The sequence below is a fragment of the Oncorhynchus gorbuscha genome, unplaced genomic scaffold, assembly GCF_021184085.1.
Source record: "Oncorhynchus gorbuscha isolate QuinsamMale2020 ecotype Even-year unplaced genomic scaffold, OgorEven_v1.0 Un_scaffold_982, whole genome shotgun sequence".
Classification (NCBI taxonomy): domain Eukaryota; kingdom Metazoa; phylum Chordata; class Actinopteri; order Salmoniformes; family Salmonidae; genus Oncorhynchus; species Oncorhynchus gorbuscha.
Window position 1 is genome coordinate 171,639 of NW_025745905.1, and position 15,640 is coordinate 187,278.

The window sequence follows — 15,640 nt, forward strand, 5'->3', positions numbered from 1 at the left end:
AGGGGCAGTGAGAGAGAGAGAGAGGGGCAGAGAGAGAGAGAGAGTAAGAGAGAGGCAGTAAGAGAGAGGCAGTAAGAGCACAAAGAGAGAGGCAGTAAGAGAGAGGCAGTAAGAGAGAGGCAGTAAGAGCACAAAGAGAGAGGCAGTAAGAGAGAGAGAGGAGAGAGAGAGAGAGCAGCAGCAGCAGTAAGGAGAGAGTGAGAGAAAGAGTATCCTCTTCATGACAGATTTTAATTGTAGCCAGATGTTAAATCTCTGTGGTCGGAAGTTCTTAACTGACAGCCTGACACCCTCTCTACCCAGCACCTGTCCACAAGCCCCACGCTTCCCTTCACTACGACTGGAGGAGGATGACTATCCTGCCACCAAAACAGAGGAGAGGAAGGGGTGAGGAGGGAAGGAGAGAGGAGGGAAGGAAAGAGGAGGTGAGGGGAAGGGGAGAGGAGGATGACTATCCTGCCTTCAAAACAGAGGGAAGGAGAGAGGAGGGAAGGAGAGAGGAGGGAAGGAAAGAGGAGGGAAGGAAAGAGGTGGTGAGGGGAAGGGGAGAGGAGGATGACTATCCTGCCTTCAAAACAGAGGAGGGAAGGAGAGAGGAGGGGCGGGGAAGGAGAGAGGAGGGAAGGGGTGTGGAGAGGAGGGGGGCAGAGGGGGAGAGGGAAGGAGAGAGGAAGATCACTATCCTGCCACCAAAACAGACATATTCATATACCTCCCTAACCTAGACATGTCATTCTGTCCCCTGGGAGAAACCTTCCTAACCTAGACATGTCATTCTGTCCCCTGGGAGAAACCTTCCTAACCTAGACATGTCATTCTGTCCCCTGGGAGAAACCTTCCTAACCTAGACATGTCATTCTGTCCCCTGGGAGAAACCTTCCTAACCTAGACATGTCATTCTGTCCCCTGGGAGAAACCTTCCTAACCTAGACATGTCATTCTGTCCCCTGGGAGAAACCTTCCTAACCTAGACATGTCATTCTGTCCCCTGGGAGAAACCTTCCTAACCTAGACGTGTCATTCTGTCCCCTGGGAGAAACCTTCCTAACCTAGACGTGTCATTCTGTCCCCTGGGAGAAACCTTCCTAACCTAGACGTGTCATTCTGTCCCCTGGGAGAAACCTTCCTAACCTAGACATGTCATTCTGTCCCCTGGGAGAAACCTTCCTAACCTAGACATGTCATTCTGTCCCCTGGGAGAAACCTTCCTAACCTAGACATGTCATTCTGTCCCCTGGGAGAAACCTCCCTAACCTAGACATGTCATTCTGTCCCCTGGGAGAAACCTCCTAACCTAGACATGTCATTCTGTCCCCTGGGAGAAACCTTCCTAACCTAGACATGTCATTCTGTCCCCTGGGAGAAACCTTCCTAACCTAGACATGTCATTCTGTCCCCTGGGAGAAACCTTCCTAACCTAGACATGTCATTCTGTCCCCTGGGAGAAACCTCCTAACCTAGACATGTCATTCTGTCCCCTGGGAGAAACCTCCCTAACCTAGACATGTCATTCTGTCCCCTGGGAGAAACCTCCCTAACCTAGACATGTCATTCTGTCCCCTGGGAGAAACCTTCCTAACCTAGACATGTCATTCTGTCCCCTGGGAGAAACCTTCCTAACCTAGACATGTCATTCTGTCCCCTGGGAGAAACCTTCCTAACCTAGACATGTCATTCTGTCCCCTGGGAGAAACCTTCCTAACCTAGACATGTCATTCTGTCCCCTGGGAGAAACCTTCCTAACCTAGACATGTCATTCTGTCCCCTGGGAGAAACCTCCCTAACCTAGACATGTCATTCTGTCCCCTGGGAGAAACCTTCCTAACCTAGACATGTCATTCTGTCCCCTGGGAGAAACCTTCCTAACCTAGACATGTCATTCTGTCCCCTGGGAGAAACCTTCCTAACCTAGACATGTCATTCTGTCCCCTGGGAGAAACCTTCCTAACCTAGACATGTCATTCTGTCCCCTGGGAGAAACCTTCCTAACCTAGACATGTCATTCTGTCCCCTGGGAGAAACCTTCCTAACCTAGACATGTCATTCTGTCCCCTGGGAGAAACCTCCCTAACCTAGACATGTCATTCTGTCCCCTGGGAGAAACCTCCTAACCTAGACATGTCATTCTGTCCCCTGGGAGAAACCTCCCTAACCTAGACATGTCATTCTGTCCCCTGGGAGAAACCTTCCTAACCTAGACATGTCATTCTGTCCCCTGGGAGAAACCTTCCTAACCTAGACATGTCATTCTGTCCCCTGGGAGAAACCTTCCTAACCTAGACATGTCATTCTGTCCCCTGGGAGAAACCTTCCTAACCTAGACATGTCATTCTGTCCCCTGGGAGAAACCTTCCTAACCTAGACATGTCATTCTGTCCCCTGGGAGAAACCTTCCTAACCTAGACATGTCATTCTGTCCCCTGGGAGAAACCTTCCTAACCTAGACATGTCATTCTGTCCCCTGGGAGAAACCTTCCTAACCTAGACATGTCATTCTGTCCCCTGGGAGAAACCTTCCTAACCTAGACATGTCATTCTGTCCCCTGGGAGAAACCTTCCTAACCTAGACATGTCATTCTGTCCCCTGGGAGAAACCTTCCTAACCTAGACATGTCATTCTGTCCCCTGGGAGAAACCTTCCTAACCTAGACATGTCATTCTGTCCCCTGGGAGAAACCTTCCTAACCTAGACATGTCATTCTGTCCCCTGGGAGAAACCTTCCTAACCTAGACATGTCATTCTGTCCCCTGGGAGAAACCTTCCTAACCTAGACATGTCATTCTGTCCCCTGGGAGAAACCTTCCTAACCTAGACATGTCATTCTGTCCCCTGGGAGAAACCTTCCTAACCTAGACATGTCATTCTGTCCCCTGGGAGAAACCTTCCTAACCTAGACATGTCATTCTGTCCCCTGGGAGAAACCTTCCTAACCTAGACATGTCATTCTGTCCCCTGGGAGAAACCTTCCTAACCTAGACATGTCATTCTGTCCCCTGGGAGAAACCTTCCTAACCTAGACATGTCATTCTGTCCCCTGGGAGAAACCTTCCTAACCTAGACATGTCATTCTGTCCCCTGGGAGAAACCTTCCTAACCTAGACATGTCATTCTGTCCCCTGGGAGAAACCTTCCTAACCTAGACATGTCATTCTGTCCCCTGGGAGAAACCTTCCTAACCTAGACATGTCATTCTGTCCCCCTGGGAGAAACCTTCCTAACCTAGACATGTCATTCTGTCCCCTGGGAGAAACCTTCCTAACCTAGACATGTCATTCTGTCCCCTGGGAGAAACCTTCCTAACCTAGACATGTCATTCTGTCCCCTGGGAGAAACCTTCCTAACCTAGACATGTCACCTGGGAGAAACTAACCTAGACATGTCATTCTGTCCCCTGGGAGAAACCTTCCTAACCTAGACATGTCATTCTGTCCCCTGGGAGAAACCTTCCTAACCTAGACATGTCATTCTGTCCCCTGGGAGAAACCTTCCTAACCTAGACATGTCATTCTGTCCCCTGGGAGAAACCTTCCTAACCTAGACATGTCATTCTGTCCCCTGGGAGAAACCTTCCTAACCTAGACATGTCATTCTGGATCCGGTCTAGTTAGACGTCGGCAAAGATCTGTCTGGATCCAGTCTAGTTCGACGTCGGCAAAGATCTCTGTCTGGATCCGGTCTAGTTAGACGTCGTGTTACCTATTAGAATGCAGAACAGGGGTCAGAAGTGTTACCTATTAGAGTGCAGTACAGGGGTCAGAAGCGTTACCTATTAGAGTGCAGTACAGGGGTCAGAAGTGTTACCTATTAGAGTGCAGTACAGGGGTCAGAAGTGTTACCTATTAAGAGTGCAGAATAGGGGTCGAAAGTGCCCTCTGTAATTGTGGGAAAACAAACTGTTAATTTGCCTGAACAAACCTTGCAACCCAACGGGAACAAGATGATGATGTGACTCCTGATGTTTTCTTTACAAACCACTTCCCTCCTCTCCTCCAGGTTAAGGCCCTGAAACCATGACCGACATCTGTACGTCTCTCACAGGGCACTGCGGTGTCTCACACACACACACCCTCTTGTACTGCAGAGCAGTGCAGGGACATTCTCTATGCATTCAGAGGAACCTGAAACTAGACATTATCGTACCAGATCCAGAGAGAGAAACTAGACATTATCATACCAGATCCAGAGAGAGAAACTAGACATTATCATACCAGATCCAGACAGAGACTAGACATTATCGTACCAGATCCAGACAGAGACTAGACATTATCGTACCAGATCCAGACATTATCGTACCAGATCCAGACATTATCGTACCAGATCCAGACATTATCGTACCAGATCCAGACATTATCGTACCAGATCCAGACATTATCGTACCAGATCCAGACATTATCGTACCAGATCCAGACATTATCGTACCAGATCCAGACATTATCGTACCAGATCCAGACATTATCGTACCAGATCCAGACATTAACAGATCCAGACATTATCGTACCAGATCCAGACATTATCGTACCAGATCCAGACATTATCGTACCAGATCCAGACATTATCGTACCAGATCCAGACATTATCGTACCAGATCCAGACATTATCGTACCAGATCCAGACAGAGAGAAATGCATTATCGTACCAGATCCAGACAAACTAGACATTATAGTACCAGATCTCGACATTATCGTACCAGATTATGACATTATCATACCAGATCCAGACAGAGAAACTAGACATTATCGTACCAGATCCAGACAGAGAGAAACTAGACATTATCGAACCAGATCCAGATAGAGAGAAACTAGACATTATCGTACCAGATCCAGACAGAGACTAGACATTATCGTACCAGATCCAGGCAGAGAGACTAGACATTATCGTACCAGATCCAGACATTATCGTACCAGATCCAGAAAGATAAACGAGACATTATCGTACCAGATCCAGAAAGATAAACGAGACATTATCGTACCAGATCCAGACAGAGAGAAATGCATTATCGTACCAGATCCAGACAGGGAGAAATGCATTATCGTACCAGATCCAGACAAACTAGACATTATCGTACCAGATCCTGACAGAGAGAAATGCATTATCGTACCAGATCCAGACAGAGAGGAATGCATTATCGTACCAGATCCAGACAAACTAGACATTATCGTACCAGATCCCAACATTATTGTACCAGATTATGACATTATCATACCAGATCCAGACAGAGAAACTAGACATTATTGTACCAGATCCAGGCAGAGAGACTAGACATTATCGTACCAGATCCAGAAAGAGAAACGAGACATTATCATACCAGATCCAGACATTATCGTACCAGATCCAGACAGAGAGAAACTAGACATTATCGTACCAGATCCAGACAGAGAAATCAGACATTATCGAACCAGATCCAGACAGAGAGAAACTAGACATTATCGTACCAGATCCAGACATTATCGTACCAGATCCAGAAAGATAAACGAGACATTATCGTACCAGATCCAAAAAGATAAACGAGACATTATCGTACCAGATCCAGAAAGATAAACAAGACATTATCGTACCAGATCCAGAAAGAGAAACGAGACATTATCGTACCAGATCCAGACAGAGAACCTAGACATTATCGTACCAGATCCAGAAAGAGAAACAAGACATTATCGTACCAGATCGAGACAGAGAAACTAGACCAGATCAAGACAGAAACTAGACATTATCATACCAGATCCAGACCGAGAGAACCTAGCCATTATCGTACCAGATCCAGACAGAGAGAAACTAGACATTATCGTATCAGCTCCAGAGAGAGAAACTAGACATTATCGTACCAGCTCCAGACAGAGAACCCTAGACATTATCGTACCAGCTCCAGACAGAGAACCCTAGACATTATCGTACCAGCTCCAGACAGAGAACCCTAGACATTATCGTACCAGATCCAGACAGAGAAACCTAGACATTATCGTACCAGCTCCAGACAGAGAGAGAAACTAGACATTATCGTACCAGATCCAGACAGAGAGAGGCAAGATGTGTGTTGATGTGTGTGATCCCTGGTCCTTTAGTGGTTTGGGGTTTGTAATGTATAACAAACAGTAACCCTCACCTCTTCCCCAGGTTCAGGGGCTCATTTCTACCCTGTTGACTCTGTATTATCAGGAAACCTCATCGACCAACGGGAAGCTAACCGGACCAGCCTAGGCTGTGGTCCCAAACGGCACCCTACTCCCTAAGGACACTTGGTCAAAAGTAGTGCACAATATAGGGAATAGGGTGCCATTTGGGACAAATCCTTAGCAGTCTTTTTAATATTGGGGATGAATACATATTCACTGATGTGGTTCAGTGACAGGTTTGCCTGCGTTTTGAATGGGTTTTAATGGAGACAGATATGATCTGATATTAAACATATGGGGAACGTTATGAGAGATCACGATTCAACCATGGGGGTAACAGTGATGGAATACTAATGGAATAGGACACACACACACCAAGACCACCGCAAAAGTAGTACTGTCTCTGTTAGACCACTGACTAATATAAAACAATACCTCCTGTCTGTTAGACCACTGACTAATATAAAACAATTCCTCCTGTCTGTTAGACCACTGACTAATATAAAACAATTCCTCCTGTCTGTTAGACCACTGACTAATATAAAACAATTCCTCCTGTCTGTTAGACCACTGACTAATATAAAACAATACCTCCTGTCTGTTAGACCACTGACTAATATAAAACAATACCTCCTGTCTGTTAGACCACTGACTAATATAAAACAATTCCCCCTGTCTGTTAGACCACTGACTAATATAAAACAATACCCCCTGTCTGTTAGACCACTGACTAATATAAAACAATTCCTCCTGTCTGTTAGACCACTGACTAATATAAAACAATACCTCCTGTCTGTTAGACCACTGACTAATATAAAACAATTCCTCCTGTCTGTTAGACCACTGACTAATATAAAACAATACCTCCTGTCTGTTAGACCACTGACTAATATAAAACAATTCCTCCTGTCTGTTAGACCACTGACTAATATAAAACAATACCTCCTGTCTGTTAGACCACTGACTAATATAAAACAATACCTCCTGTCTGTTAGACCACTGACTAATATAAAACAATTCCTCCTGTCTGTTAGACCACTGACTAATATAAAACAATACCTCCTGTCTGTTAGACCACTGACTAATATAAAACAATACATTTAAGTCATTTAGCAGACGCTCTTATCCAGAGCGACTTACAAATTGGTGCATTCAATACCTCCTGTCTGTTAGACCACTGACTAATATAAAACAATTCCTCCTAATACTGTCTGTTAGACCACTGACTAATAAAACAATTCCTCATAATACTGTCTGTTAGACTAATATACTAATATAAAACAATTCCTCATACCTGTCTGTCAGACCACTGACTAATATAAAACAATTCCTCCTAATAATGTCTGTTAGACCTCTGCCTAATATAATACAATTCCTCCTGTCTGTTAGACCACTGACTAATAAAACACAATTCCTCCTAATAATGTCTGTTAGACCACTGACTAATATAAAACAATTCCTCCTAATACTGTCTGTTAGACCACTGACTAATATAAAACAATTCCTCCTGTCTGTTAGACCACTGACTAATATAAAACAATTCCTCCTAATACTGTCTGTTAGACCACTGACTAATATAAAACAATTCCTCCTAATAATGTCTGTTAGATTAATATACTAATATAAAACAATTCCTCATAATACTGTCCCTAAGATCGCTGGAAAAGCATGTGTGGTAACCTAAAGCTGCAATGTGTTACTTTATGGGCGACCCAAACATATTCACAAAGATGTGTATGTTATAGATCTGTCGTTCTCATTGAAAACAAGTCTAAGAAGCGGGTAGATCTGCTCTATTTCTATGCTTCATTATGATTTATTTTTGCGTCCCGACTTTCGGTTTTGTAACACCAGCTTCAAACAGCTGAAAATACATCATTTTTGTTATGAAAAATATATTTCATTCACAGTGGTTTAGATGGTACAATGATTCTGAAGACCTGAAGACCTAGCAGAGTCAAGCTGGTAGAAAGGTCAGCAGTGATGACAGAGTAGATGACTCCTATCACGCCCCACAACGCCCCACGACGCCCCACGACGCCCCACAACGCCCCACAACGCCCCACAACGCCCCACAACGCCCCACAACGCCCCACAACGCCCCACAACGCCCCACAACGCCCTGAAGAGCATCATGTATCCAACAAGTCAATCCTGATGCATTTCTGATTCCTGGAAAGTAACCAACCGGTCTCAATTAGTTTCAGTGAGACAAAGCACAGTCTTCAATTCTAACATAGTAACCTGTACATAATAAAACTCATGATCTAATTTAAAACATCTGGTTGTTAAAAACACAGGACTGGTTGGTACCTTTCCTGTAGGATCATCTTGTTCTCCTTCTTCCACAGGTCTTTAAAGTCGGAGGAGAAGTCGTGCCACACGGAGAAGAAGGTGTGGGGGGAAACCTCCTTCTCTCCCATCTTAGCCTTCACCTGGTAGAACACCGTCAACTCCAGGAACCTACAACAACAACAACAACACACTGTTATGGAACAACCAATGGAGACGGAGGAAACGAAACATAAAGATAGAATGTGTTTTACAACTGTAGGAATGTAGGAATAAATACTTTACACCGTTTCATGTTTCATATGAGGTATTCATTAAATAGGGTTTCCCAAAATATAGAGCTTTACTAGCTAAACACTACTTTATTCCAAACTGTCAAAATATGCTGCTATATTGGATGACAACACTGTTTGCTTAAACTCAGAAGAAAACACACACAACTTCATTTCTACCCACTGGGCATAGACATCAACTCAACGTCTATTCCACGTTGGTTCCACGTCATTTCAATGATTCAACAACGTTGATTCAACCATTGCCCAGTGGGTATAGAACTCGTAAATGTATCTGAAAGTGGTAGGTACAGATGACTGCATTGAAACGGTTCCTTACAACTTGTGAGTGTCACTGAGCTGCGTCTCCTGGACCTCCAGGTCAGATTTAGCTGCAAGACAGAAAACATGAAAGACAACAGTGGTTATTGTAAGTAGGATCGCTCGTTACTCAGTAGTTGACAGGTCTCAGAACAGCCAAGTCTCTCAGTCAGGGTAGTAGTTGACAGGTCTCAGAACAGCCTAGTCTCTCAGTCAGGGTAGTAGTTGACAGGTCTCAGAACAGCCTAGTCTCTCAGTCAGGGTAGTAGTTGAGAGGTCTCAGAACAGCCTAGTCTCTCAGTCAGGGTAGTAGTTGAGAGGTCTCAGAACAGCCTAGTCTCTCAGTCAGGGTAGTAGTTGACAGGTCTCAGAACAGCCTAGTCTCTCAATGAGGGTAGTAGTTGGTTAGTAGTTGACAGGTCTCAGAACAGCCTAGTCTCTCAGTCAGGGTAGTAGTTGACAGGTCTCAGAACAGCCTAGTCTCTCAGTCATGATAGTAGTTGGTTAGTAGTTGACAGGTCTCAGAACAGCCTAGTCTCTCAATGAGGGTAGTAGTTGGTTAGTAGTTGACAGGTCTCAGAACAGCCTCGTCTCTCAATGAGGGTAGTAGTTGACAGAATGCCAAGAGTGTGCAAAGTTGTCAAGGCACAGGGTGGCTACTTTAAAGAGTTTAACATATATTTAGATTTGTTTAACACTTTTTTGGTTACTACATGATTCCATATGTGTTATTTCATAGTTATTCAGTATTATTCTACAATTAAGAAAATCATAAAAATAAACTAAAATCTTTGAATGACTTGGTCTGTCCAAACTTTTGACTGGTACTGTACAGTGAACAATAAGATCTGTGGTCCCTCACTACACAATCCTATTGGTCTACAGGTGGAACCTATTGACATAGTGAACAATAAGATCTCTGTGGTCCCTCACTAAACCATCCTATCGGCCTCCCGGTCAGGCAGACCACCTCGGCCTCCCGGTCAGGCAGACCTGCCCCAAGACAACCTTCTCCTCCCAGTCAGGGAGACCTACCCCAAGACAACCTTCTCCTCCCAGTCAGGGAGACCTACCCCAAGACAACCTTCTCCTCCCAGTCAGGCAGACCTGCCCCAAGACAACCTTCTCCTCCCAGTCAGGGAGACCTACCCCAAGACAACCTTCTCCTCCCAGTCAGGGAGACCTGCCCCAAGACAACCTTCTCCTCCCAGTCAGGGAGACCTACCCCAAGACAACCTTCTCCTCCCAGTCAGGGAGACCTACCCCAAGACAACCTTCTCCTCCCAGTCAGGAGACCTACCCCAAGACAACCTTCTCCTCCCAGTCAGGAGACCTACCCCAAGACAACCTTCTCCTCCCAGTCAGGAGACCTACCCCAAGACAACCTTCTCCTCCCAGTCAGGGAGACCTGCCCCAAGACAACCTTCTCCTCCCAGTCAGGGAGACCTGCCCCAAGACAACCTTCTCCCAGTCAGGGAGACCTACCCCAAGACAACCTTCTCCTCCCAGTCAGGGAGACCTGCCCCAAGACAAAGCAACCATTTAGATTCCCATTTCAATGTAAAGTGTGTGGGTGCTGTCATACATCAGCCTACGACCCACTTGGAGGTTCCTGAATAACTGTTCGTTAGAGTGCAGTTAGCCATGGTACCGGTGGCTCTGGTAGTGGGAGATCTGGGGAAGTAGGGTCTCCGTTAGGGGTTGCAGTGGGGTCTTCCTGGGGTATCAGGGGTCAGTGCCAGGGGTGCTCTCTGACAAATTGATCCCAGTTGTGGGTAAAAAGAGAGATTCCACCGTGAAGCTGAATGGAGAGTGACACAGCAGCCTGCAGCAGTGAGGTTCTCGGCGTGAGAGGTGGAAGGGGGGGAGTGGGGGTGGCAGACAAGCTCAGGGGTTAATGCCCGACACCCCAGACTCTGAGGTCCTCACGGGTCACAGGCAAAGATGAATGGCCATGGAAGGTTACCGAAACCTCTCATGGTGGACGGAACGTCAATGGTCGAGGCATTTATCCACCATGATAAAGGAAAACGCCATCCAAAAACTCTTTGGGAATTTGTTTCATACGTCCATTGTTGACATCGTCCCAAAATGTTTTGCTTGTCTACACTCATGTGAAGGAATGTAACTTCCAGAATACAGAAACCATGGATTCATATGATTCAAAACGCAGCATCAAATTATGCAACAAAATGCATCATACGGGGATGATTTCTGTATTTCGAAAGTTAAATATTTTGAAAACTTGGGTGCTGACAAACAAAACATTGAGACGATATCAACAATGGACTAATGAATCAAATACCAAAATATTGTTTTCGGGGTGGAGCTTTCCCTTTAATAAGTGGCGCTGGGTTCTTACTGGTCCGGGCTAATCACATCCAGATAACCCAGACCACGACAGCTCTGAGCCCGGAATAGTCTGCCACGACAATCAAGCAGGATACCAGAGTCACTTTGATTTATAATGCCTCTCAATAGGTGACATTACTGCTCAATGAAATAATAATAATAATAATATATGCCATTTAGCAGACGCTTTTATCCAAAGCGACTTACAGTCATGTGTGCATACATTCTACGTATGGGTGGTCCCGGGGATCGAACCCACTACCCTGGCGTTACAAGCGCCATGCTCTACCAACTGAGCTACACAGGACCAGGAAATGGCTGCTCAATGAAATGGCTGCTCAATGAAATTACTGCTCAGTGAAATTACTGCTCAGTGAAATGGCTGCTCAATGAAATGGCTGCTCAGTGAAATGGCTGCTCAGTGAAATGGCTGCTCAGTGAAATGGCTGCTCAGTGAAATGGCTGCTCAGTGAAATGGCTGCTCAGTGAAATGGCTGCTCAGTGAAATGGCTGCTCAGTGAAATGGCTGCTCAGTGAAATGGCTGCCCAGTGAAATGGCTGCTCAGTGAAATGGCTGCTCAGTGAAATGGCTGCTCAGTGAAATGGCTGCTCAGTGAAATGGCTGCTCAGTGAAATGGCTGCTCAGTGAAATGGCTGCTCAGTGAAATGGCTGCTCAGTGAAATGGCTGCTCAGTGAAATGGCTGCTCAGTGAAATGGCTGCTCAGTGAAATGGCTGCTCAATGAAATGGCTGCTCAGTGAAATGGCTGCTCAGTGAAATGGCTGCTCAGTGAAATGGCTGCTCAGTGAAATGGCTGCTCAGTGAAATGGCTGCTCAGTGAAATGGCTGCTCAGTGAAATGGCTGCTCAGTGAAATGGCTGCTCAGTGAAATGGCTGCTCAGTGAAATGGCTGCTCAGTGAAATGGCTGCTCAGTGAAATGGCTGCTCAGTGAAATGGCTGCTCAGTGAAATGGCTGCCCAGTGATTTGCTTTCAGTGCATATCATTTCCTTTAGAAAACAGGGGGGAGGTAATGAATGTGAGGAATTTGGAATTAGTTTCAGGGGAAGATCATCAAGAAGTCAATAATGTGAAGTCCACTGGGTGAGATTAAACAACCAGTTCAGATCAATCTCTCCACTGAACCAAAAAAACAACAATAGAAATCCAATGTTTCTCCAACATAATCTGCAGTTTGTCCAAGTGACCTCACAGCAGCAGACCACTTGCAAGCTCGCCAGCCCCGGTACCTCCACATCCGACTTCCTCATCAGCGGGACCGTCTGAGGGGGGGGTGCTGAGGACTATTTATGTCTGTAGCAAGCCCTTTTGTGGGGGAAACCAATTTCTGATTGGGTGGGCCTAGCTCCCCTGTGGGTGGGCCTGGCTCCCCTGTGGGTGGGCCTGGCTCCCCTGTGGGTGGGCCTGGCTCCCCTGTGGGTGGGCCTGGCTCCCCTGTGGGTGGGCCTGGCTCCCCTGTGGGTGGGCCTGGCTGCCAAGTAGGTGGGCATGGCTGCCAAGTAGGTGGGCCTAGCTGCCAAGTAGGTGGGCCTAGCTGCCAAGTAGGTGGGCCTGGCTCAAATCAAATCAAATTTTATTTGTCACATACACATGGTTAGCAGATGTTAATGCGAGTGTAGCGAAATGCTTGTGCTTCTAGTTCCGACAATGCAGTGATAACCAACAAGTAATCTAACTAACAATTCCAAAACTACTGTCTTATACACAGTGTAAGGGGATAAGGAACATGTACATAAGGATATATGAATGAGTGATGGTACAGAGCAGCATACAGTAGATGGTATCGAGTACAGTATATACATATGAGATGAGTGTGTAGACAAAGTAAACAAAGTGGCATAGTTAAAGTGGCTAGTGATACATGTGTTACATAAGGATGCAGTCGATGTTGTAGAGTACAGTATATACATATGCATATGAGATGAATAATGTAGGGTAAGTAACATTATATAAGGTAGCATTGTTTAAAGTGGCTAGTGATATATTTACATCATTTCCCATCAATTCCCATTATTAAAATGGCTGGAGTTGGGTCAGTGTCAATGACAGTGTGTTGGCAGCAGCCACTCAGTGTTAGTGGTGGCTGTTTAACAGTCTGATGGCCTTGAGATAGAAGCTGTTTTTCAGTCTCTCGGTCCCAGCTTTGATGCACCTGTACTGACCTCGCCTTCTGGATGATAGCGGGGTGAACAGGCAGTGGTTCGGGTGGTTGATGTCCTTGATGATCTTTATGGCCTTCCTGTAACAACGGGTGGTGTAGGTGTCCTGGAGGGCAGGTAGTTTGCCCCCGGTGATGCGTTGTGCAGTCCTCACTACCCTCTGGAGAGCCTTACGGTTGAGGGCGGAGCAGTTGCCGTACCAGGCGGTGATACAGCCCGCCAGGATGCTCTCGATTGTGCATCTGTAGAAGTTTGTGAGTGCTTTTGGTGACAAGCCGAATTTCTTCAGCCTCCTGAGGTTGAATAGGCGCTGCTGCGCTTCTTCACGACGCTGTCAGTGTGAGTGGACCAATTCAGTTTGTCTGTGATGTGTATGCCGAGGAACTTAAACTAGCTACCCTCTCCACTACTGTTCCATCGATGTGGATAGGGGGTGTTCCCTCTGCTGTTTCCTGAAGTCCACAATCATCTCCTTAGTTTTGTTGACGTCGAGTGTGAGGTTATTTTCCTGACACCACACTCCGAGGGCCCTCACCTCCTCCCTGTAGGCCGTCTCGTCGTTGTTGGTAATCAAGCCTACCACTGTTGTGTCGTCCGCAAACTTGATGATTGAGTTGGAGGCGTGCGTGGCCACGCAGTCGTGGGTGAACAGGGAGTACAGGAGAGGGCTCAGAACGCACCCTTGTGGGGCCCCCGTGTTGAGGATCAGCGGGGAGGAGATGTTGTTGCCTACCCTCACCACCTGGGGGCGGCCCGTCAGGAAGTCCAGTACCCAGTTGCACAGGGCGGGGTCGAGACCCAGGGTCTCGAGCTTGATGACGAGCTTGGATGACTGCCAAGTAGGTGGGCCTGGCTGCCAAGTGGGTGGGCCTGGCTGCCAAGTGGGTGGGCCTGGCTGCCAAGTAGGTGGGCCTAGCTCCCCTGTGCCCTCCCAGGCCCACCCCATGGCTGCACCCCTGCCCAGTCATGTGAATTCCATAAATTAATTTACAGTTCATATAATCAGTAAATGTAACTCAGTAAAATCATTACACAATGAAACTCCCTCAGTGGACCAATAACTTGGCATCATTGAAACATCAGTGTTGTCAACAATAACAATATATTAGTCAGACAATTTTAACGAGATGCCATGAAAACAATGGAAATTAAAATGGGGACGTGACACGTCTAATGGACATTCAAGTTGGCATGAAGCTCCTCGTCGTCGGGTTTGTCCAGTCACAAGGATGCATGCTTCTGAAGAATATTTAATACGATCCTATCATTGGCAGAACACACTGCGTGGCATCAGGTTGAGGTGTCACTGCTTGGCATCAGGTTGAGGTGTCACTGCTTGGCATCAGGTTGAGGTGTCACTGCTTGGCATCAGGTTGAGGTGTCACTGCTTGGCATCAGGTTGAGGTGTCACTGCTTGGCATCAGGTTGAGGTGTCACTGCTTGGCATCAGGTTGAGGTGTCACTGCTTGGCATCAGGTTGAGGTGTCACTGCTTGGCATCAGGTTGAGGTGTCACTGCTTGGCATCAGGTTGAGGTGTCACTGCTTGGCATCAGGTTGAGGTGTCACTGCTTGGCATCAGGTTGAGGTGTCACTGCTTGGCATCAGGTTGAGGTGTCACTGCTTGGCATCAGGTTGAGGTGTCACTGCTTGGCATCAGGTTGAGGTGTCACTGCTTGGCATCAGGTTGAGGTGTCACTGCTTGGCATCAGGTTGAGGTGTCACTGCTTGGCATCAGGTTGAGGTGTCACTGCTTGGCATCAGGTTGAGGTGTCACTGCTTGGCATCAGGTTGAGGTGTCACTGCTTGGCATCAGGTTGAGGTGTCACTGCTTGGCATCAGGTTGAGGTGTCACTGCTTGGCATCAGGTTGAGGTGTCACTGCTTGGCATCAGGTTGAGGTGTCACTGCTTGGCATCAGGTTGAGGTGTCACTGCTTGGCATCAGGTTGAGGTGTCACTGCTTGGCATCAGGTTGAGGTGTCGTCCACACTGCTTGGCATCAGGTTGAGGTGTCGTCCACACTGCTTGGCATCAGGTTGAGGTGTCGTCCACACTGCTTGGCATCAGGTTGAGGTGTCGTCCACACTGCTTGGCATCAGGTTGAGGTGTCGTCCACA

General features: G+C 46.7%; 1 protein-coding gene across 1 annotated transcript in view; it reads right to left on the minus strand.

Moving 5' to 3' along the window:
- The window catches only part of LOC124020913 (formin-2-like), a 54,347-nt gene that overhangs the window by 2,358 nt on the left and 36,349 nt on the right, over positions 1-15,640 (minus strand). The window contains exons 8-9 of the mRNA XM_046336227.1: positions 9,013-9,064; positions 8,422-8,571 (exon numbers count right to left, since the gene is read on the minus strand). Coding sequence (XP_046192183.1) covers positions 8,422-8,571; positions 9,013-9,064 — 202 coding nt within the window. The remainder of the gene's footprint in view (positions 1-8,421; positions 8,572-9,012; positions 9,065-15,640) is intronic.